The sequence below is a fragment of the Barbus barbus genome, assembly GCF_936440315.1.
Source record: "Barbus barbus genome assembly, chromosome: 30".
Taxonomy (NCBI): domain Eukaryota; kingdom Metazoa; phylum Chordata; class Actinopteri; order Cypriniformes; family Cyprinidae; genus Barbus; species Barbus barbus.
This window is the reverse complement of record NC_136758.1, coordinates 21,580,127-21,606,615: the sequence shown is the minus strand read 5'-3', so window position 1 is coordinate 21,606,615 and position 26,489 is coordinate 21,580,127. Positions and strand designations below refer to the sequence as shown.

At 36.3% G+C, this 26,489-nt stretch overlaps 1 protein-coding gene across 1 annotated transcript in view; it reads right to left on the bottom strand.

Annotated features, from left to right (window-relative positions):
- The window catches only part of LOC306850308 (aarF domain-containing protein kinase 1-like), a 119,291-nt gene that overhangs the window by 81,021 nt on the left and 11,781 nt on the right, over nt 1–26,489 (bottom strand). Inside the window, exon 4 of the mRNA XM_079385874.1 lies at nt 3,824–4,027. Within this exon, the coding sequence (XP_079242000.1) occupies nt 3,824–4,027 (204 nt within the window). The remainder of the gene's footprint in view (nt 1–3,823; nt 4,028–26,489) is intronic.

The window sequence follows — 26,489 nt, the reverse complement described above, 5'->3', positions numbered from 1 at the left end:
TTTACTCAAAGGATGGACGTTCTAACAGGATTCCCTTTGGTTGAATGACTCGCATATAACCTGTATACTTAAGACACACTCAAAGTGTCTATCTAGTCATGAAGATATATTTCAATTTCAGCAGGCAACTATTATTACAGCTACGTTATTATTCCAGCCACAATTAATCACAACAATGTATATGCAATTACATATGATTAAGCATATAAATTGTCAGTTTGTCGTTTTACACACATGCACACAGATATTATTTGTTACACGACATAGTGAGATGCATAAGAAATCTTTAGACGCGCCCTTAACCTTCTCTGATAAGAAGTGTGCGAGCATTTTTGATTATCGTTTCTGTCCAATCCGCTCGTTTTATCATGTTTAACCAAGCTGTCGTCGGTTTTTTGTCTGGCAGTGGCATCAGGTATGCCTTAAAATTTCAAATTGGAGCCTCTACAATTTCGGGCACCCAGCATCACAACAAGATGATATTTTAAGCTCTTTATCTAGCCGAATCTGCGCTGGTTTGAATTGGCCGCCTCCAGTTTTCGCTTTGTTTTGCCTCCAGCTAGCGCTGTGACGTAACTGTAACGTCGGCCCTAAAACTATAACAGCGGTCTTCAACCCTGCTCCTGGGGACCCACTCTCCTAAAAAGTTTATTTCCAACCAGCTTCAGCACACCTGCCTGCAATTTTCAAGCAGTCTTAAGGAGCTTGACTGGCTGCTTCAGGTGTGTTTGATTAGGGTTGTAGCTAAACTCTTCAGGATAGTGGTTCCCCAGGGACAGGGCTGAAGACCTCTGGTCTATAACATACTTTGGTTAAAATTTCTCAATGGTAGTGTAAAACAACACCCTTTTAAAACGGCCAAAAACAGCTCTGTTCACAGCAAGCAGTTGTGGTGCATTTCCCTTTAAATGCTAATGAGCTCTGCTGACTCCACCCCTCTCTTCCATGGGGTGATGCGCATTTCTCTGAGAGACTATAAACTTTAGCCGCATTCATTGTGAAACTTGCTAACTAGCACATTATTAGGAAAGGAAATTTGCAAAATTCATTAAAAAAAACAAACTTATACTCACTTCTTCTGTAGGTGAAGCTGGATCACGAATGATTTGCGCGAACATAGATGCATTTAGGTAGATTGGAGGATGTATTCCCTTCAAAAACAAAGCTAATCCACTGCGTCTTTTGCATATTGCATATATATATATATATACACACATTATATATATATATATATATATATATATATCCCATCAATGCCAGGGGTAATTGGGGTAAAATAAATAAATGAATAAATAAAGATATTAAAAATAAAATGTCAAATATTGCTTGAGATTTTTATGTAATATCCCATAATTCACATTCAAATACATGGATGGAAACCTGTCTACTAATAGAGTAACTTTAGTGATTTCATATTTAGTACCATTTCTGGTTTAATTATGTATTATTGTTTTTTTTCTTTCCCACCCAAATTTCCGTGAGAATACACTACTATGCTTTTCTCCTCGAAGAAACGTCCCTGCTAAATCCAGATGAATAATGTTCATTAAAAACACTTGCGCTGACCTGACACAGAGCATACAGAGACGCATTATTCTTGCACAACATTAGGAGCTCCAGCCGTACCTAATCTACATATCCACACACTCTCACACAGAAACGATAATGGACTGAACGAGAGACAAAAGGAGAAAGTCAGAGGATTGGGGGACTTTTATTGTGACACAGAGGCAGACGGATTATTCTCCCATCGCACTGTGCCCAACGAGCCGTGACGGGTCCATCTCCAGTTCCTGACACACAAAACAGCAATGTCTCAAATGCTTCTTACTTCGCAGCACACACACACACATCAAAAAACCTAAACCTCCGCAAGCCAGTCGCGACCTGGCTAGAATTACGTAATGTTGCAGCCAGTGCGGCTGTCATACAGCAGGGAGGGATGGGGATTGTGTGAGAGAGCGAAAAATGGGAGGCAGTGAAGCAAGAAGTCAGACTGATCTATTAGAGCTAATAATTACAATAATAAAACTGTAAAGATGCAGTCATCACCCTAGAGGAGTCGGGTACAAGCATAGCCCTCTCAAGGTCAGATGAGGGAGGGTCACTCTTTAACGGTTACCTGCTCAGACTCTGTGATTACAGGTTTGAATTGTGCTTCTTGTTCAAGGTCATTCCGCCAGAACTGGGATGTTTTGTGACCTTGACCATACCTGAAATACTAAAACGCAATGGGATTTGCACTTGCCACAGTGTGAGAATGCATTAAAAAGATTAGGCTTTTAGATGTTCGGAAGAAGAAAACTTGCTAGGTTGTTGCTTAAAGGAATAGCTCACCCAAAAATTTCAATTACTCACCCTTAGGCCATCCAAGATGTAGAGGAGTTTGAACAGATTTGTAGAAATTTAGCATTACAACACTTTTTCACAAATCCTCTGCAGTGAATGGGTGCCGTCAGATTGAGAGTTCAAACAGAGGATAAAAACATCACAATAATCCATCCATTAGTGATCAAGCGATGCTACTATTTCTCCAAATGTGTTCCGATGAAGAAACAAACTCAAATAAATCTTGGATAGCTTGGGGGTTAGTAAATGTTCATTTTGGGGTGAATTATTTGCACCGTATGGCTTGGGTACCTCCTTTAATGCAAGATTTTCTTTCTTTAATCTTAAAAATAAAGGTTATCAGCATCAATGATTCCATGAAGAACCTTTAACATCCATGGAATCTTTCCATTGCACAAAATGTTCTTTATATGTGACCCTGGACCACAAAACAAGTGTCAATTTTTTCAAAATTGAGATTTATACATCATCTGAAAGCTGAATAAATAAGCTTTCCATTGATGTATGGTTTGTTAGGATAGGACAATATTTGGCCTAGATTGAAAATCTGTAATCTGAGGGTGCAAAAAAATCTAAATATTGAGAAAATCGCCTTTAAATTTGTCCAAATGAAGTTCTTAGAAATGCATATTACTAATCAAAAAAATAAGTTTTCATATATTTACAGTACGAAATTTACAAAATATCTTCATGGAACATGATCTTTACTTAATATCCTAATGATTTTTGGCATAAAAGAAAAATCAATCATTTTGACCCATACAATGTATTGTTGGCTATTGCTACAAATATTCCCCAGCGACTTAAGAAATGTTCTTCAAGAAAAGGTTAAGTTAAGAACCATTCACTGATAGGTTCTTCAATAGCATCACTGTGAAAACTCATTTTTGGATCCTTTATTTTTGAGTGTATCATTTCTCAGGTAAAATGATATGTTTGATTGAGTCGAAAAGTAACAAAACACCTCTTTCTCAAAGGCAGCATAATTTGAAAGGCCTTGTTCCTGTGTAATGTGAGAAAACAGCCGGATACCAACACAAAACAATGGGACACAAGCTGACAGATGACTTGAACAGGTCATCTTCAGAACAGAACAATTATCTCCACCAAAATTGAAATGCCTGTCAAAACATTTCTGAGAGGGAGCACTTTCAGGATGACTGCTCTGACGAGAGGCATAAAAGTGCTGACAGAAGTAGACGAGGCAGACCACAGCTTCTCTCATGTGACATTAACCCTACTGACCCACAGTGACCGAGAAAATTATTGAATAACAGCCTCTGTCTCTCACAAGGAGCAGCCTGCAATAATGACTTGAGAAAATGTGATTTGCATCATTAAAATGAAGATAATTCTTCAAGATAATAATTGAATATTCCAGAAATATGTCATGAAGGGAAAATGCTGAAATTCCTAACTTCCTTACATCGCCCATTTGATGCATATACTTTGTCAGACAGACAACAAAACAAACCTCTTTCCCCAGGTCTTCTCGTATGACCTGCCTGATCTCCTCCATACTGCTCTGAGGTGCTCTACTGTGCAGGATCTTCAGCGTGCTGGTGTACTCCTCAGGCAGGAGGTAGTCCAGGGCTCCCAGGTGCTGCCCTACTTTAATGAAGGTGCCTCTGTTCGCACAACACAAGTCCCGGAGCCTCTCTGCTGAACGCCTGTGAACCTGAAGAAAGAGAAACAAATCAAACAAATTAAATTCATAAACTAGACCAATAAATTTACCAATGAAGTGCTAATTAAAATGTTAATAGCTCTCCTAATTCTTAATAATACACTACTACTGTTAACTACCACTAACACTGGGGGTGGTGATGGCGCAGTGGATAAGACACATGCCTTTGGTGTGAGAGACCCGGGTTCGAATCCACTGTGAGACACCAATGTGTCCCTGAGCAAGACACTTAACCCCTAGTTGCTCCAGAGGCGTGCGACCTCTGACATATATAGCAATTGTAAGTCGCTTTGGATAAAAGCGTCAGCTAAATGAATAAATGTAAATGTAAATGTACTGTTGAGAAGTTTTGGGCCATTAATTTTTTTTACAATGTTACAAATCATTTCTATTTTAAAAATAATGTGCGTTTGAACTTTCCCTTCATCTAAAATACTGAAAAAAATATATGAAAGTTTAAAAAAAAAATATATATATATATTAAGCAGCACTACTGTTTTCAACAATTCAAAAATAAAACAACATTTCTTGACCAGTAAGATGTGTATGTGTGTGTAAATTAGTTTTTTTTTTGGGGGGGGGGGGGGGGGGGGGGGTCTAGTGTTACCCAAAAAGCCACAGCAAGAAAATCTAGAAAAGACAATAAACACTGTTCATATTAATTAGCATATTCATTTGCTATTAATTAGAAAGGACAACATTAAAAAAAAACATAAAAGAAGCATATTTTGATAAGTAGCCTGAATCACTGCTACCAGTAAAAAATAAATAAAAGAAAGAAACACACACACACACACAAAATAGGTTCCCTCCCTATCATCTCATTTGTCTTAAATGCTGTTTAAATGGGTCGTCAGTTTTACGGGGGTCTTTGTGCTGTCCCGTCCCAACACCAGCTGGTGCATTTGATAGTGCTCTTGGAGGGACGTCCCTTTGGGACCAGAGCAAATAAACTGCCGTGAAATGAGCTCTCTTAACCCTCTCACCCTGACAAAAGACACTCTTTTGTGCTCCAAATGGGGCCGCATATGAGGCCGGTCGTCCGATTCGAATCATCCCTCAAAAGACAAAGTCCACATGCACCTAATTATACTGGGTGGGGAGTCTATATGTGTGTGTCATCGTGTGTGTGCAGGGATTAAACTGGGCTTCAATGATCCGGAACAGTGTTCAGCATCAGATTCAAAAAAGAATTACAAATTATTGGTAGTTTTGTCAATGAATTCCATTTCCTTTATGATCCAGTTTGATCCACTATACAAGTGTCTCCTAATTCATTCACTGAAACAAAAACTTTCATTACAGTTTATTACAGGCTAAATTTATTTGATTAAAAAAAAAAAATAATAACTTTGTGAAATATTATTGCAATTTAAAATAACAGTATTCTATTTTAATATACTTTAAAATCTAATTTATTCTTATGAAGTAAAGTTGAATTTTCACCAGCCATTTCTTCAGTCTTCAGTGTCACATGATCAGAAATCATTCTAATATGCTGATTTATAATCTATGTTGGAAACAGTTGTGCTGCTTAATATTTTTTGGGACCTGTGATACTTTTTTCAAGATTCTTTGATAAAAAATTAAAAAGAAAGTTTTTTCAAAATAGAAATTGTGTGTTACAATAAATATACAGTACTATTCAAAAGTTTGCGGTTAAATGGATAAAAAGTGATACTAAAGACTTTCATTATTAGAAAAGATTTCTATTCTTAATAAATGCTGTTCTTTTTTACTTTTTATTCAACAAAGAAAAACGTATTAAAGGTTGCAAAAAAAAATAAAATTAAGTAGCACAACCATTTCAACACTGACAAATAATTTGGCACTTTAGAATGATTTCTGTAGGATCATGTGATGCAGACACGCTTTTATTTGCTTTTATAATAATTTGATATATATTGTTACTGAATACAAATATTATCAGGAAAATTATGGACTATTTATAAAAAGTATATTTTTGTCCCTGTTATTTTTAGGTGCGTAAGAGTGAAACACTTAAATTATTATTATTATTATTATTATAAAAAAGTGGACCCCAGTTAGACCCCCACTCTATTTAAATAAAATGCAACTAAATACCCAATTTCATTTTGTTTAATTTATAAAAAGTTAAAGTCAGAGTTACAGGACAGCCAAAATCAAAATCATTCCACTAGATTAGACCAACAAATACCAATATATTTGTATGTGTACATTTCAGTTTTGATCGATTGTTTGGTTTTATGTAAATATATGTTTGTTAGTACAGTGACAAAATAGTCCCAACAGTGATAATTATGCTTTTTTGTGGATGGAGGAGGGGTCATGTCATAATGTATGTCGCCTAGGCACCACAATCACCATAAATTTTAGGGTTCCTCCACCTCCAATATTTTAGTTTAACCCCGGTGTGTGTTTTTTCTTGAATGTTTCCTCAGGCAACTCCCCCTCAGGTCCAAAAAAGTTATTTTTCTGACAGGATGTCGAGGGGACAGTAAACACACTTCTGTCAGGCAGGATTTGCTGCTAATCCTCACATGCAGTGGATGGGAGATTTAAAGGTTGTCCTATGGGCATTTTCTGCAGCACTGTTCAAGTTCAGTTCCACCACCACCGACGGCAGCCCGGGCCGGCCGGCTTTGCGGAACGCACAAAACCCCATTTTCCATGCCCGGAGAAGCCAATAGGATGTGACAGCTCGGAGATAATTACGAGGGTGATGAGAAGACACTTTATTTCGGCGGATACAAAACATGTGGTTCTCGCCTTCCCAGCCCAGAGCCCAAACAGGCTTTTGATGGTAAGGATGTGTTGAGGAGAAAGGCAGGGCTAATAAGAGATGAAGGAGGCAGTAATAACAGTCATGATCTCCGCCTGCTCATCTTCAACACCTTCTATACTGGATCTGTGGAACCAATAAAGCGAAGTGGGGGGACGGCGGCATGGGAAAAAGGATAAGAAGAGGAGGTCTACCCTTTTTTATTCTTTGCTGGCTAATCCCCCAGGGAGAGAAATCTGTGCCACCTGCCATCTTACAGTCCTGGCACTTGTAGATGCTATTGGCAGGCAGTCAGACTTCCTTCATTTCTCTCACTATTCCAACTCCGCCTTTCTCCCAGCCACCCGCGGCTACTGCAATCGCATGGCCAGTCCACTAGGATGAACGTGGATCAACGTGTTGGCTTTTTACAGGGTGTGAAAGGGAAAGGCCACTCTGGGATTGGTTCGTTTGTAGCTGCATTCATGCGATGAAAAAAAATCTATTATTAGGATCCTTAAACATCTTGTTTTCAGGCCTCCATCCTGAATTTCTGTGCATTTTTACAGGCTAACTTTCAAAACTGCACATAAAAGGAAATCCAGGCAGAAAGGGACCCGTTTCTCCAGAAAACAAATATTTATAAAAAGGGAAGCATTTACTGCAGCAATTTACCGCGAGCTAGCGGAGAGAGAAATAACACAAGAGCCCTCTTTGTATCTGATGAGGCGTCAATCATGTCTTCCATCAAGGAAATGCTGAAGAGTCTTTTGTCACAGGAGTTGTTCAGCAAACACAAGTGTGACAGCCAATCAAGTCCTCACCGCAGCACAGGGAGGCACAGGAGAAGTCCTCTACATGTTCAAGACAGGCAAACTCAGTAGAAAGCGCTGATTATAAGTGGGCAGGGGAGAGAGAAAGAGCTAGATATAGATGAAAAGATCACACACACGGAAGAATGGACACGCAAAGCTTTAGCTATGAACTCTGGCAAACTAAAGGCACCTGACCAAGAAGACTACTGGAGTATTCTGGGGGTACAAAATGTTCCCTGTTGGAATTTGTTGGTTATATCATTCAGTAAAGAGATTTCAACCTTTACGACTGTAGAAATGAGCATAAACGAGGCGAAAGTGTAACACTACAACTTAAATCAAACCTATTAAACACATTCCTAGCCCTTAAAGACTACTTAAGAGATCATTAATCAGCAGCTATTTGGCTATTTTTTAGATAAACATTGTTATTTTTAAAAAAAACTCAATTTACTTTACATAGTTTTTTTTAAATATAATTTCTATAAACCGTATCCCTAAAATGATGAGCAAAATTGGGTCACACTTTATTTTAAGGTGCAATTCTGGCTATTAACAAACCATTAACTATGAGTTTTGCCTCAATAATCTCCTAATTTGCTGCTTATTAATAGTAAGATAGTTGTTAAATTTAGGTATTTGGTAGGATTAGAGATGTAGAATATAGTCATGTAGAATAAATGCTTTATAAGTACTAATAAACAGCCAACATCTTAATAACAGGCATGCTTAATAAGCAACATGGGCCCTATACTAAAGTGTACTGAAGTGTAAATTTGTAAATTGAGATTAAAGTTTAAATAAAACAATTTAATTAAATAATTTAGTCAAAACAAGTTAATTTATTCATATAAAATATAAAAGACAAATATAGATTTAAAATATTATTATTACACATTTTATATATATATATATATATATATATATATATATATATATATATATACATATATATATATATATATATTCAAACGCATAATCTACATTAAATGTAATATGTACAAACCCACATTGGGTGACTCATAACTGAGACAGCACGTTTTAAAACTTTAAAAGAGCATTATGTATTAAAAGTTAGATTTTAGTATTAAGACCACAGAAGTTGAAAATAATAAAACAACAATATGAAGAACAGTATCAAATATAACAAAGAATATATCAAATGTAGCCAATGGCTGACATCGACATCGCCATCAGTCATTAAAAAAAACATTTTGGTCAACCACTAGGATCATTTGGCTGACTGGTCTGATACTTTTAGTTTTGACATTACAAAATCTAAAAAAATACCCCTTAAGAAATAAGTCAGATGAACCTGAAACAAGCCAGATAACTTGCTTCCATAAGACTAGTAGATCTTGAAAACAGGTTGTTCTGAATAACCCTAAGTGAAACATCATGCTCCTCTGTTGGCGTGTACAGTCTGTCACCGCTGCTCTGTGGAGGCAACGAGGTCCTGTGCAATTAATACCCAAGTATAGCAATTCCCACTACCTCCCCATCACCTCCTCTACTGTTATCTTCCTCCTCCCCAAAAGCCCTCCCTCTATCCCTCTTTCTCTTCCCGCAACCCTTTCATCCATGGACAGAGCGGCACAAAACCGGAGCTCTGACAACTCTCGTAATTGCCACAGACATTAATGACATATTTCAGCAGCAAGCAGAAGCCATTAGATGGCCTTTGAAAAATGCTTTGTAGGACCATCATCAGAGCATGTTATTGCCAGGGGACTAATGGGGAGGCAGCAGAGGTTCCTCTTATGCTATCCCTGCTCTCACTGTGCACAAAACACCAAAGAATAATGATCAGTCTCGCATCAAAGGAAACATGAATTAGCAATACTGTCACAAGCTTGACATGCTAAGACGAACTGTTAACCTCAGCGTATCAACACGGAAAAAGTGCAAGGTCAAATCGGCATCAAGTATAAATAAATAAAAATATATTTAAAAATCAATAGTTTATCACATCATTTAAAATATCAAACTGCTAATTCAATTTTATGGAACTAAAAGTGTATTGCTCAGTATTAATAAATGCAAATACAAATAAACAAATAAATGCATGCACAAATAAATAAGATATGCATACTACATACAAAAACTAAAATGCTTAAATAATAAATCAAAAATGCATTCAAATATGTAAGTAAAAATACATACATTTACAAAAATGCAAAAATAAATCAATAAATCCATGCATAGCAAATTACAACATGCACTACAAACAATCTAAAGGCTATTAGTGTGAAACAAACACTGGCATAAATATTCCAGACACTCTAATTATAGACAGAACAATGTTTCTTGGTCTCAGGGTCTATAAAACTCTCTTTATGGACAGTCTGTCACTGAACTGAAATTATATGTCCATCTCTTTATTACTGAACGTAGAGTAAATGTGGTACATGAAACTAGACACTTTTTTTTTTTATTAAAAGTTATTGGTGTTAAAAATTCACTTATTAAAAAAAAACAAAAAAAAACACAATGCATGATTTTTAATCATTGCAATTATGCTGAATAATTTTTAATACAAATCAGTTCACAAATCCATAAATAATTCTAGTGCCAGAGACACTAATGAAAGATAGGTGTGAACAAGGTGCAGAGAAAATAGTATTTCTGAATAGAATAGTATTTTTGAATAGAAATTAGATTGTAACACGTTCATGACATTACCCTTATAAACAAAAGTTAATTATAAGATCTTTTCTTCAATAGGTTGCAATATGTATGCTTAGCTAACAGCTTGCAAATCGAAGGGCACAAAGAAAATGAGTGTGTTAAGGTTTAAAACAACCATTTTGGGCTTTTTTTCATTTGGTGATGTTAATGGCACATTAGGCTACATGCAAATTAACATAGAAGATGAAAAAAATTATTTATGTTAGACAAAATTGCACATATTGTGCAACCATTGAGCGCTACTAGCAATTTCCGTTAGATAACTACTTGAAAGTGAATAAAAACATCCCATATCATGTAATAATATCACCTCAGACTGATATGGTGTTACAGATAGCTGAACCGCTCACTTTAAGTGAGAGTCTCATTGACTGTTTTCTCATATAACAAACATGTTTCGGGGGTAAAAGTGCAAATCAATGACCTCTAAAATGCTGGAGTCATGTATTACAGCCCTATTGATCACGTAACCAAAGAATCGCACCTCCAGACAGCTTTAAACCTGAAGACCACAAAGCCAGGCCTTATAAGTATATTCTGACAATAATAATGCTGTATCCACTCATTTCTCTCTCTTACTTGTTTGATAAAGTGAGTGCATGTATATGAAAGGTCTACATGAAGGAAAGCCATTTGACAACTCACTCTTCTGTTGATCACTGTCGTTTGAGGTGAAAAGAAGCTCTGTGCACTTCCAACATTACACAGCGGCTTAGCCAGTCTATTGTAAGCAAAGTGGACCGACATGCATTCATAGAAATTGCATCTACTATTGCCAGGCAATTATTGCTTTACATTGTGACTTCATGAATAACTCGGAGGGAGCGGGCAATTTAGTGGCTGTCCAATCTCAGAAAATTCCCAGCAGTCAATAAATGCACACTAGACCATTTAAAAGCCCCTCTTATTCATCATTCCCCCACCTCTGCGAGCAGCACCTACTGCCACCCATCTCAGTTTGAAATTGCCTGGCCAGATGGATGGCTGTGGGGTCTGTTTGGCTAGCTCCTGGCGCTAGCAACAAATTAACATACATTAATGAATTGCCAGAGTAGAACAGAGATGCACTTAGCCCTTTAGTGGTGATGCCATCAAACAAATGGAAGTGTATCTCATTCGTGACAGACCTAAAACAAACAAAACCTTCATGGATCACTCTGCCCTTACAATTTACACATCTGCTTCGTATGACGTGCTGTTAAACACGAGATCATGTGTTCATCGCCTCCGTTCAGTCTCAGTGCGAGTGCTAGAAATATCGGCAGGGATTATTCAATAGCCTCTTAACTTTGGTAAGGGCATGTTTTCCTGTCTTCCATACCTAAATTTATGGCCATGATGTGAAGCCCCTTTGCAACTTCTGAAGACTCTTTCTGCCTGGTGGGTTTTCAATAGATTCAGATGAGCTTGCTATAATTCAAGACAAGCAACAGTGATTCTTTAGTCATGAGGTTAACTGGCCTATTTGCCCAAATCCACCAGAAGAAATATATAATAGCCCTGATTAAAAGGATAAGATGAGGTCAAAGGGCAACATCTGAAATAAATAGATAGCACCTGCGGTGTCCAAAATATTTAATAGCCAGAGTGAAAACAGATTTCAGATGCTGAATCTTGGGTTTCAATACTTTCAAATGGCATACTGGTCGTGAAGATAGATTAATAGTTTAACAGGAAACACACATCTAATTCCAGACTAAAAAGATTGTTAGCATTACAACTAAGGCTGCAAATGATTAATCACATTCAAAATAAAGGTTTATGTTTACATACTATGTGTGTGTTCTGTGTATATTTATTATAAAAACACACACACAAACAGACATACAGATTTTTTAAAATATATACGTGTGTGTATTTATATAAATATTCACAGTACACACACGTATAGTATGCAAACAAACTTTTATTTTGAATGTGATTAATCATAATTAACCCTAATTATAACTTTATTTTCTGACATTTCCCCCCACGGTCCTATTATCTAAATTATGATTAATTATATTTATAAATCATGTTTATAAACTATTCATATTGCTTTATAATACATACATTTAAAAAATGTAGATTGTACTGAGAAAAATACCGCAATATATTTTTTGATGAGCAAATTAAAACTTGTACATTATAATTATTATACATATGCTATTAATACAAATTTAATACAAAGTCATTTGCATTATGACTTTGTCCATGACTTTTTCAAAAGCATGCAACCTAAAACAGACATCCTATCCTGACAGCAGCTGAGAAATGTTCACAGCTACTACAGCCCTCAAGAATACCATGCCATTAGCAGCAGATGCATTGCATTCAATTAATAAAAGCAGACATCCCAGATTACATCTGCAGCGATAGGAGTTGAATTGTGCAATCCCAAACGTCATTACTTAATGCTCTGTGAGCCAAATCAATACTCTGTCATTAGCTTCCCTTTACCCTCCAATTCAGGATGTGAAACTTAATGCTGATGTGTTCCTTTGTTTATTTATTCATTTATTTAGACTCAGTTAAACATTCAACAGTGCTATTCTACTTTTTCAGTTTTTGTCTCCCCACCACCCCATCATCCACAGATCATGTGGGAAGTCTGAAAGCTAGAAGCTGGAAGGTCAGTGAAGTGCACATTACTAATACAGTGATGCAATAAGCGATTTGAAAATCAGGAGACATGCCACAATCATTGTGAAAGCTTGTCAGAGGCCCTTCACTTTGATTGCATTAGTTCATGAGACACATGAACCCCTATATAGGGTCAACTATTGCTTTAAAACAGTGATAAATAAGGCAATCGCAGTAAAGCACGTTAAAACATCAGTTTTGTTGCTAATGCAAAAGCTTAAGAAATCTGAAGCAATTTGACTTTTAAATGCATAATTTTATACATTGACCAATTGCAAACTGTAAAAAGAAACGAATGCAAAAGTAATGACAAAAGTTTCCATAAAAATGTCTGGTCTGCCATGTACAAACAAACAAATATTATCTCAAACTCATGCTACTAGTTGAGTCAAAAATGCACAAAATGTATGAATCATAGACAATTTCACTTATTAATCTCTTTAAAAGAGCAAAAAGCTATGATTATGAAACAAAGCCCACAATATCCATGCACAAACATACCAGGCAATCATTTCCAACACTAGTTTTCACCGAGTTTCAGTGCTGGATCTGTAAAACTCCTCTGAAAACTTCATTTGAAGCCGTGTCTATTTATTACTAGCTTTGTTGTGATAAGAATGCAATTTGCATTTTAGAATATGAGAGAGACGATTATCAGAAGTGAGAATGCAACAGAAGAATTGAGACAGAGGCTAAAGCATGCTAATGTACTGGCCGTAAATTCATTACTGCAGCATTTCATGCACTGGTGGAGCCCAAGCAGCGTCTGATTTACTGTTCTCCTCGGAGAGACGGCACACCATTTCGTACCTCCTCAAATCTCCACTGCTCAGAGGAGACCTGAGACGCCATCTTTTTTTTCCCCCAATGCTAGATATCATGTAATATCAGAACTGCAAGTAAACCCATCTTTAAATGAGATGATGTTTGAACGATTACAGTGTGTTCAAGAAAATTCCATTTGTAATTGGAATTTTAAACAGATCCAGTATCTTTCCCTTTTCCATATAAGGCAATGAATAAACAAACAGGTACATAGAGTTCACAAATAATTGTGGAAGGAGAAATCAGATTTCAGCCAAAAAACAAAACCAAAAATATTTAAAAACTAAACTTAAACAAAAGCAAACAAAACAAAATATAAACTAAAACAAAAACACTAAACTAAAACAAACTCAAACAAAAACACACAAAACAACAAAACTAAAAACAAATACAAAGTATTTTGAAATTGTGTAGGACTTATTTACCAAATATATTAACAGTATATGTACAATAGGCTACTAACTCTAAAAAAAATAAAAGTATTAAACTATCAGAAAAAAAGAGAAACAATAAATAAATATATAAAGTAAATAAAAAAAATCCACAGTATGAGGGACTGTATCTAATTCTGAAAAATGTATTTCAATATATCGGAGTAAACAGTGGTCTATTTTAGCTGTCAGCCTTAGGCTATAATCATTCGTACATTCACTGGAGGTGCCAAGGTTGCCAAATATGACATCCAAGCTGGAATACAATTTCTTTACTTTCTTTTTTCTTGATAATGCTGGTCTGTGCTAATAAGCAGCATGTCCTTCTCGTTTAAAACAGGTGGCACTCCAAAGACGCAAAAAGCATTCACAAACTTACACAAGCACAGAAAAACAGTAAATGAGTCTTAGATAAATTAGTCACGTATAAAAGAAGAAGTGATTGAAAACAGCGATTATTAGGTTCCAGGTGGAATTCTGTAAGGGGCGATCCATGAACTATCACCATTGGTCCCTGGAGAAGTCACTTAACTCAAGGTTATTCCAGGTGGATCCTAAAATAAACATTGTATATACTAGACAAAGCATCTGCGAAACACCTAGGCCTACTTATTAAAGAATTCTAGTGTCCAGTAATGGTGATGAAACACTCTTAAAAATTAAGGTGCTTCACAATGCCATAGAAAAACTTTTTTGTCTAATAAAGAACCTTGAACATCTGAAGAAACACAAAAGGTTCTTTGTGCGCGAAAGAACCTTTATTTTTTAAGAGTGTACATACTATGGAACTGTTTTGGATCGTGTGATCTTTTGCCATGTGACAGTACATAAAATGTGAGCTGCCCATGTACCTTCATAGCAATTATTACATTGATACAAGTGAAACTTGTATGAATGTTTTCAAGCTTCAGGCATCAATCACACCTTAGCAGTGTTTCAGAGGGTGATAATCTGTTAATAAGCATCAACAGAGTTCTCAAATAAAACTTTTCACTAATTATTACACCCCATAATTATAACAACCCAAAACAAGAAAGGAAGACAAACAACTGTGAAATACATTCACTTCAATCCAAGATTCCTTTCCGGATGAACTACTTAGCAAACCTATTTTTAAGAGAACCAAGTGTGTCCTACTGTACACCAATTAAATCACAACATACAATAACAGTAATTTTATTAAATAAACATTTCATTTTCTAAAATATTTTTCTCATACAATCGCACACATGCTGGGAACTGAAAATGTTAAACTCAATAACACTAGTAAATAATTGTATAAGGAAATTTGAGTTGAGTTAAGTTATACTACTGTTTGGGGGTGGTACGATTTTTGTTTGCGTTTGTTGCTTATGGCCACCAAGGCTGTACTTATTTGACCAAAAATACAGTGAAATATTATTACAACTGTTTTCTGTATATATAATATATTTTAAGACAGAAATGAATTCCTTTGACGGCAAAGCTGAATTTTTAGCAGGTATTAAACCAGTCTTCAGTGTCACAGGATCTTTCAGAAATCCTTCTAATATACTGATTCGATGAACAAAAAAAAATTATTATAGTCAATGTTCAAAACCATTGTGCTGCTTAATATTTCTGTGGAAACTCTGCAGGATTCTTTGATGAATAGAAAGCTCAAAAGTACAGAATTTATTTGAAATGACAATAATCTTATATTGTAATATTATAAGTATTTACTGTCACTTTTGACCAATTTAATGCATAATTGGTGAATAAACGTATTCATTTCTTTCAAAATGGAAAACAAAAAAACCTTACTAACCCCAAACTTTTGAGTGCAGGTTACAGGTAAATTTTTAATTTACAGTTAAATTTACATTGTGTTTGTGAAATGTAGACCAACACATAGTTTTGTTTTTTTATTACACTTTAAACAAAAACTTAAGTTTGAGATTTTACATTTCAAGAATGATGAATATTTGCATGCATATTTCACCACCTTGCAAAAATGTTTCATTCGCAGTGTGCTCAAAAGCAACAAATTCTACCTAAAAATGCAAACAGTACAAAAACATTTAGCTGTCTGTGCTTCTGCTGGTCAACACAGATTGTCCACCGCCAAGAAATAGTAATGGACCTTTAAAAGACTCCTGCTTTTTCACATCACGAGAGACCGCCATTAATTAATGTAGAGTGAAGCTAAAAGCCAGTAACTACAATGAGTGCTTTCTCCCTCCATTGCAGCTAATTATCTGGCTTTTTTCTAAAAGCTTTGAGATAATAAATTCCAAGAGTGTAGATGGATGTGCAGACCAGGCTTTTCTATCGTCCACAGTGACTGGCAGCGTACATACATATGCTCCCACTACATGCGATTTACAGTGGACCACTTATAGAAACCAACTCTCTAAATGTAAGAAGCCAATAAGGAACAGAGAGCGAGCGGGAACATAAAGGCAATTTAGCTTTCAGCCATGTATAATTTTCATTTATGGCCACACTATGCTTCAGTAGTCTAGATCCCATATGTGCAGTGAAACATTCCCTGCCACGATTTTTTGGCTCTTCCAGAGACTCCAAACCTGTCCAGCAGAGCCAGATCACATGACAAAGCATCTAGACGTCCATTAGGGCTGCAAAAAAATTGTCAAGCAGAACTATTGATGGTACAATATCCAAATTGCGATACAGATCTAAATGACCACGATATCATTATAAAGTAAAAATATAAGTAAAGTCGTGACGTATTGTCAAGTATGGTGACCCATACTCGAAATTGGTGCTCTGCCTTTAACCCATCCAAGTGCACACACACAGCAGTGAGTAGTGAACAAATCCACACACACACACACACACCGTGAACACACACCCGGAGCAGTGGGCAGCCATGCTGCAGCGCCCGGGGAGCAGTTGGGGGTTCGGTGCCTTGCTCAAGGGCACCTCAGTCGTGGTATTGAGGGTGGAGAGAGCGCTGGACGTTCCCTCCCCCCACCTACAATTCCTGCCGGCCGGGGGCTCGAACTCGCAACCTTTCGATTACGAGTCCGACTCTCTAACCATTAGGCCACGACTTCCCCCAATTTGTTTTTATCCACCTAGAAAACTAAATTGCTATGCAGGCTTATCATTACCTCTCACGTTTCAAGTTTATTTGTCACTTGAGACATATACAAGAATACACTGGAATGAAATAATGTCCCTCCAGGTCCATGGTGCAATTACAAAAAGGATACATGCGACTTCTTGTCATAGTTTCGAACTTGCACAATGCTTCAAAACACTTCTGTGCCTTGCGTAGCAATTCATGAAAAAATGGGTGTTATTTTGTGTTTTGTGACACTTTTCCACTATTTGACGCCATTACCAATTTGCTTTCCTCTTAGCAATTTGGTACCAACCACATTAGGCAAAGAGGGACTGCTAAATTACACTTAAAATGACTACACTGTAAACAAAACAAAAGTCTGGCTCATTTTCAAACACACGCTGAAGTGTTCTATCCCACAGTTGTAACTTATCTCTGCATAAATTTTAGCCATCCAATGTCCATAAATACAGACCAGGTTGGGTTACCCGGCACAAAACGTCTGGTTTGAAAAGCTCTTGTCGCTAAAATGGCGGTTACTTGACGTTGTGTAATTGTTAGAATTTTTCATAGAGTGGTAAATTATTGGTCATTCTAACTGGTGATCGGAAAATAACATCTGAGCCAAATGACTAAAACGCAGGAAGTCAGAGAAGTTTAAACTCAACTCACCTTTGGCAACAAAATTATTATGCGACTGTAATTATTACTGGGCATGAGCAGTTACTTGCATCACTCTAAACTGGCAGCTAAAGGTGAAGTGTGTAATTTCTGCATTGCCAAAAGCAATTTCAAAAATAATGTTTTCAAACCATCTGCCATTGGTTCAAACAAACAGACAGTCCCGCCTTAAACTCACACCATTGGTTGATCCAATGTTCCTGGTCAGGGTGATCAAACAAATACTGCAATTACAAATCAATATTGCAAATATTATTAAAATATTACATCATCCAAAAACTGCAGACTTTACCTTAAAATGTGATTTTTTTTAAACGCCAGAAATGCATGCATGCCACCTGCAATCTGAATGTTGCTAAACAAGCACATAATGTGTTTACCAACTGCATTTTTGAATACATCCGCATAAATACAACTACTGCCATTTATACAGATTGTCCACTTAGTTCTAATCAAAACAAAGTTTTAATGGATGTCAAATGTAAAGCAGGACAGGCTGGTGTGTGACTGGATGACTCTCCAAGACCCCCCGAGAGCAGGGCCAATGTTAATAACGACAAACAGCGACAAAGCCCATTACGAAAATGAGATCACCCTCTGTGCGGTGAGGACTCCCTGCCAAGAGCCCACACAACAGGCCCCAGGCAGAGTCACACATAAAGATGCCTGTCACCTCTTCCTCCTCCCTGATAGCTCCCATGGTTCAAAGGCAGGGCTACTGGCCTACATGCTTAAATCATAAAACAATCAACGGATAGTTCACCCAAAAGGAAAATTCTGTCATTAATTACTCACCCTCATGTCGTTCCAAACCTGTAAGACCTTAAACTACGTTTCTGTTTGCAGGGTCAAAGAGATATCAGATTTCATTAAAAATATCTTTAGTTGTGTTCCGAAGACGAACGAAGGTCTTAAGGGTTTGGAACGACATGAGGGTGAGTAATTAATCACAGAATTTTCATTTTTTTATAATATATATATATAGTCTGAATTTTCTGTATGCAAAATATGTATATACACTAACATTTTTAAACCAAGTTTGAGATCAGTTCAGTTTTTTTTTTATAATTTAAAACAATTCATACTTTTGAGCAAGGACACATTAGTATGATAAAACAGTTAAAATAAAGGCTTATACATTTCTACAAGAATTATATTTCAAAGAAATGCTGTTATTTTGAACTTCTATTCATCAAAAAATGTTGAAAAAATTAGCAGCATGACAGATATTAAGCTTCTTAAGCAACAACTCAACACATTAGAATGATTTTTGAAGGATCATGTGAAACTGAAGACGTTTTTTGCTGAAATTCAGCTTTGCCATCACAGGAATAAACTGTAAGAAACATTAAAAAATATATATTTTTAAAAATAATTTTTAGAACGCATTTAAATATACTAATACATTTTAATTTTAATAGTAATACAATACTAATATTTGATCAAATAAATGCAGCCTTGCTGAGCATAAGTGACATTTTTAAAAACCTTATTTTAGTCAACAGTAGTTTTTTTTATTTTGGAATGAATTCTGACCTGGACTTGCTTTTGTGAGGTTCACCCATATGTCCAATCTTTCTGACAACACTTCACAGCCCTACAGGACATGATCCTCAGCTCCTGCTCTAGAGCAATGAACTGGCTTGAGGATCTCCAAAATCCAGGACAGTAGCAGGTGATGATAAGCGCAAGAGTGTTTGGCTGTGGTTGAGTTGTAAAGGTAGAGCTAGGTATCTTGAGGGGCCGCTGAAGCAGGACGCAGCAGATATCAGGGCTCTGAGCATCTGTGGGGTTCTCCAGCAGCCCGTCACCTCTATGAATACCCACCAGACCTTGAAATTTAAGACCACACACAAAAACACTCATACACACACCATTCCTCAATCTTCTATGCTTCTCACACATCAGGCTAACAGTTCACACAGTTAATAATAATATTAACCGGAAAACTCCTTTGAAACATTTCTAAGAATCTGAATGTCACTATTATGATGTACAAAAGCGTTGGTCACATTTCTGCTATAATTTGAACATTGTTCACTGACATGACAAGATGATAGTCATGGATCCAACTGTCATGGACGGCAGCGTCCAAGCTGTTCGAAGCAATAAACTCGCAACAACAAAAACCATCAGACCATAAACAGACATCAGAGTAGATGCCATTTTTACACAACATAAAAGAAAATAAGGATCTGAGAGAAATATATATATATATATATATATATATATATATATATATATATATATATATATATATATATATATACACACACACACGTTTATTTATTTTCCAGTTCTGGTTTTCGCCTACAGGAAAACTTTAAATTAATTTAATAATAGTAATAATAATAATAAACTTTAAATTAATTTCAGTGCATCATTAACACATAAAATCAGGAATGTAGTTATATGATTCTCCAGATATCAATAAAATGCACTCCATCACCATAACACCACTCAAAAAATATAAAAAAAAATTCTGCTCTAATTAACAAACGAAAACGAGGTTGGACATATACACATCTGTATCTTTTTTTAGAGGACCATTTATTAAAACTGAACAGAATGTTTGCAAATAATTCATAGAAGTATTTGTGCGTAAATTGTCCTCTTTCCATTGAATGCAAAAGTGTACCTAAGAACGATTTCACATGCAATTTATAAAATCAATATATGAAACTATTTCATGGACATTTTTTCAGCTTTTTTTTTTTTTTCACCCAGACATAGGCTACAACAATTTGACATTGAACACACGGTATTTCTACCCTTCACAGCCTCATTTTTATTCACGCCAAATTAAATATGGCACCTACTCTAACAACTGCCTATAACTATAATTATCAGGTCAATATCCCACCCAGCCCTTATATACTGTCCTGAGACACACTCGAGACAATATTAATGCTTAAAATGCAAGAGGCACAGGAATGGAATTAGGGGAAATTAGAGTACATAGTAATTAATGCTGTTTTTTGCCAATTATTGAGTGTACGGAGGGTAATAAAAACAGTTAGTTATTGATTATGAGATGCATTTTTAGCTCTGTATTGGGAGGGCTACAGCTTTCTGCAGCAGTTGTGTTTCCACAGCAGCTGCCAAACCTCAAGCTTAGACTGACAGCATAGTGAACATGACAGAAAAATTAAGTATTTATGTGGGCTGCTTGAATCGGGGCTGGCAGCATTCCTACAGACTCTGGCCATGATTGAATGAAAATGTTAAACGCCTCAATTTCTCCCATCATATTCCCGGAGGGATTCCAACTTTTTTTTTTTACCCAGGATTCCACAGTGAGAAAGCCTTGAAGGACTTAAGTTATGTATACCCATATTTACATATGCCCCTCAGATGTGTTTGTTCTTTTCACACTTTCAACATACTTGCACAGCAAAGACAAACTCCACACGCCAAATGCAGAGGGCCTTTAGCCAGTGCTGCCATCTAGTGCATGCAATGTTAATTACAAACCAAGTTACACAACAAAAACATATATTTTAAGTGCCTCCTGACTCAATTCAGAAAAAAAAACATACAAAATTAACTGACCAAAGCCAGTTAGGCATCCAAGTCTTGCAACATCTATGCCTCCAAACACTGAAATTGTGCTCTTTATGCATTCATAATTAATAATTAACATTAAGCTATATGAAAAGCAATGTTTCTTTATAGTACATCCATAAACGCTCTTATGTAATATAAGTTCATAAAACAAGTCTATGGGTTACATAAAGGATAAAAATATTGAAACTTCACATGTATCCTTTCTGCATTTACCTCATTATATAAAATCCTAACTGTTATAAAATTGTGTGCATGTATAGATAGACAGACAGACAGACAGAAAATATAAATAATTTATAGAAATATATTTTCAGACTTTAAGTCTTTACCTTAAAATACCGAATCCTCAAATACTTGCCTAACCATAAAATCATATTCTAGAATTTGATGTGTGCCCAAACATAACCTATTTAATTATTAAAAATCTTCATTGCGACTTCATAAAGTTATCTCTCAGGGATCCCGTTTGCTCTCTATTCCTCGTATCCTCAGTGGATGCATTCGCATGACATGTTCCAGATGTAACGTGAATCAGGCAATGTGAATACAGCCTTAAATATGTTTACAATTCCTTCTCCCTTAATGGCACAGCTGAGAAACTCCTAAAATCAACACTGTTTGTCCTCAATCCATGGACACATTCTCTCCCCGCCTGCTCGTTGGATTCATTTTGGAAAGATGAGTACAATGCAACATCTGTGTGACTTTTGGCATGCTCTCCACCATTTCCTGACAGTGAATCAGCATCTGATGGTGGCGCAGTCATAATGAAATGCACCGCTCTCCTCTCGGCAGCAGCCATCAGCTCCCACATTATCTGATACCCGGCTAGATCATTTGAAGCGCTATTGAACACATCATCTGCCTGAATCTCAAGCTTGTCACAAAGTACAAGGACGCCAATTTGTTACCATGTGCCCATAATTGTAATCTAGGCAGATCGTTCCACGCAGTTACTCCATCACCCCAGGGAGAGTTCCTGACCAGCAAAACCCATCTGAAGTCTATGTAGATATGGCTTAGACAAAGCTGGCATGGTCGGTGTTGGGGAAGCTACTGTGAAGCTAAAGCAGTTCAAATATAGTCAAGCTAGCAAGCAGTTATCTACAGTACAAGCCACAAACAGAGTATTGAAGTCATAACAGGGCTATAAAAGTGCAAACATTTTTATTTGCAAGTTCTTACTCCAAATTTTGTGTCACAGGTCCACAGATTTTGTTCATGTTTATTTCACCCAGGCTACATCATGATTAAGTAATGAGTACAACAATACAACACTTGCAAATGAACGTCTTCTATTTGAATTCCTCCCTTCAACAAAACCCAGTTCCAGTGGAATCAGAAGAAATATAAATAATATACAGAGTAGAGCATGTCTCTAGCAATGCCAAGGTTGTGGGTTCAATTCCTAGGGAACACATGAACTGATTTAAAAAGTGCAAAATATAGTAAGATTGCATTTTGTAATGTTACCCATTAGTCGAGTGCTAAAGTTCTTGAAGCCTTTTAAATAACCTAAAGAACCTTTTTCAACTATAAAGAACCTTTTGAGCGGAAAGGTTCCATAGATGTTAAAAGCTATAAGGTTGCAAGTTCACAAGTTCATACAAGACATCATGCTCACAATCTAATAAAAACAGATTCTAGAGCACAAGACATCTTGTCTTGCAGTTGAAGTACCTGTGCAGCAAAAACAGGAACTTACAGAACCTTGACAGAATTCTCAGAACAGATTTAGATAATGTTGTTTACAACTAGGCAAAGTGGAAGCTAATTGGTTGCTGGAATATGAAACATGGCCTACGTAAGACTGGATAAACTCTTACCCTGTGGCTGTAGACAACAGGGGTAAGGTGAAATATATTTGTTATGATTCCACTGGAACTGGGATGTTTTGAAGGGAAGAATTAAAATAGAAAGCAGTAATTTGCAAGTGTTATATTGTTCTGCTCATTAATTGGTCATGATGTAGCCTGGGGGAAATAAACAGGCATGAAATCTGTGGGCCTGTGACGCAAAATCTGGAGTAAGAATTTAAAAATAAATAAAACTCACAGCACTTTGACTCAGTCTTACTTAAAAGAGCAGCTATTTTCACATGAGTGTCCATCTGGTGTGCACTCCCTTTTATTGACAGCGCATTTGGTGCCCCATTACAACTGATTCTGCTTTTCGCAGCCTACATCTGGCGCTCTGGCTGTTGTTTTGTATTTTTCCCCACTTTGTCTTCTTTGATGAAGCCATTTTAGCTTGCTTTTTGATTTGCTCCACTTAGAGTTGAGTGACATTGGGGGAAACGGATAGAATTTTTTTTTTTTTTCACAAGTGCAACATACCCAGTACGCAGCGCCCTGGAAAAACTCCTAAGTGCGAAGCCATTTAGCACACACCTTTATCCAAAGTAACATTCTCCCCTGAAAGCAACCTGGGATTAAGTGCCTTACTCAAGAACACAATGATGATGGATTAGGTATGGGCCTAGGATTTCCGCAATGCTGAAAACACGTCAGAATCCAGTTATAAAAATGAAATTTTGTGTCTCTGTCTGAATGAGTGGCACAGTTTTGTCTACTACACAAACTGACGCTTATGGTGTTTTCAGCATCTGCCTCTCACTATGACACTCCATGTGAACTTCATCTCCAGAGATGTAAGAGTTCACTTCATGATAATTTAACCATTTCATAACACTATTGTGAGATATACACACAAAAAGGTATTTAATAAAACTGCCAAATTAAACATTTGGTTTAACCTGAAGAAATTATGAATTAAATGTTTAATGCATTTTACAGTAGAATGTAATTTTGCAAATAATAACAATAATACCGTTTATTAAATAATGCCATATAAACTTGATCCATGTCTTAAACCATAAACCTCCAGAAATTTGCTTGTCAAAAAATAAAAAGGAAATTGTTCAGATTTCATTCGATTACATTTCAGAAAATTAGTTACTTTTAAAAGATTAATTACTTAGTTTTATGCATTGATTTGAAAAACATCAGTTTTTTTTTTATTTGATTTGTAAATCGTAAAACAATCCACAGAATATCTAAACATTCACACAATAATCCACCAATTTTTCATCCAAGCTTAAACCGTGAACCTCTGTTGTCTAGCATTTTAAGATAAGTTCAAATTTAATTTGATTACAGTTTAGAAGGTTAATTACTTTAGAAGATTATTACTTTTAAAAGTTTAATTACTTAAAGTTTTATGCATTAATTTGAAACCACCATTTTTGATTTGATTTGTAAATCATCAAACACAGCATCTGGAAAATTTAAATATGACAGAATTTCTGGGCGAAAAAACTATTCAGAAGGCACTGTTAGTGTGTTAAAAAAAAGGAAGAAGATTCAATTAGTAAGGTTATTAATTCCATTGATTAGCCATGTTTTGATCATTTAAATTTTAATTCAACCATTAAAACTGGAAAATACATAATTTGGGGGAAAATAAAACAGAATTTGGCAGAAAGTAAAAGGGTCCTTTTTAGTGGTGGTTACATGTAGGGTTCAAACCAGCAACCTTTTAGTTGCTATTCAGGATCTTAAACCACTCTGCAACACCATCCTCCAACTGTTACGCTCCTAAAATCAACGTTCCAAGTCATAAAGCTTTTGAAATGACTGGCTTCTCTTCTATTTCAGCAGGCTAAAGATGTGGTCGTAAAAGCGGAATCGAATAGTTAACCAAGCCTTTCATTCAGTTCCTTTAGTCTGTCCTCTCTGACATTGCAACCCCTCCCATGTCTCCTCCTATAACGCCTGCACTTGTCAGCATGTCCATGACGATCTGATATGCATTATTCATTAGGGCTAAGTAAGCTACATTTAATTTCCAAATCAGCTGCTCACATTCCTTTTAATGATATGCTAATAGCTAAGGAGACTCAATTCCCTTAGCAGCAGTCCCTCAGACTGGGAAAGTGTTTAGGATTGCATAATCGTGCCATATAAGCATCGCATTAGCCTTTATGTTTTCCTGTCTGCCGTGTCCTGTTCTATCTCAGTCAGCAGAGTTAGCAGAACAATTATCTCTGGCAAACATGAGGTATGCTAGTGCACATGCATATATGTGCAGAGCTAAGTGCTTTTTATTAGCTTATAGGTTTTAAGCTTCAGGAAAACACACTCTGTACGCCAAATATATCTTGCTTTAAAGGAAACGGAAACTTGTAATTCACAGTCTAATTTACATTTCAAACGACGTGGCTTTGATTTTAGCCTAACATTGTTACATTTAGTATTAAAACAAGTCCAGCGACGCTAATAACTAGATCTGGCAACAATGGTGGAGCGGAGTGGAGACGGCATTTGCGCCAAGCTCGTTCACTCAGCTGCTGCGAGTCAGCCACATGAATTTATTCAGCGACATGATTTTAAATAATTTTTCATGTTTTAAAATTTTATTTTTGAACATGAAACATTTACGGAGGTCTGGACCTCATAGCTGGCTATGGGCCTGGATGTGTAAAGTGAATGAGTGCAAACTAGCCTATATGAATAAAATGGGCGCAAATCAATAGCCATGTTGGGGTCTATGCGCGTCTCTCAGAAATCAGAGCTTTGTCTGGAGTTATATCAACTCGCAAAAATATCCTAAAAACGGGCCTAACTTCAAACCTTTTCGAAATCCAACTGTAAAAACGCATTACATTAGCCTTTTTTTGTGAATGGCATTACATTTAATTATACAAGACGAAGAAAAGCGAGGTTTGATCAAGGCTTTTGGAGGGTCCAAATGATTTGTTGTGCTCTGTTGATAAAATCCTCGTAAATGATCACAGACTCCAGCAATACATGATCTCCAAGTTACTTCAAGTTCAAGCGAGCTTTATTGTCATTCTGCTATGAGTACTGAACACTTTCTTTCCATTTCTTTTTTTTCTACTAGTGCTCTTATTTAAGATTGTGGATACTTGTCTTGACAAATTTGTATACAGTTTCACTGGAAAACAAGGAGAATAAAGTTATTTTTCTTTTTTGATTATAAAAATGATGCAATACAAAGTTATAATTATAAT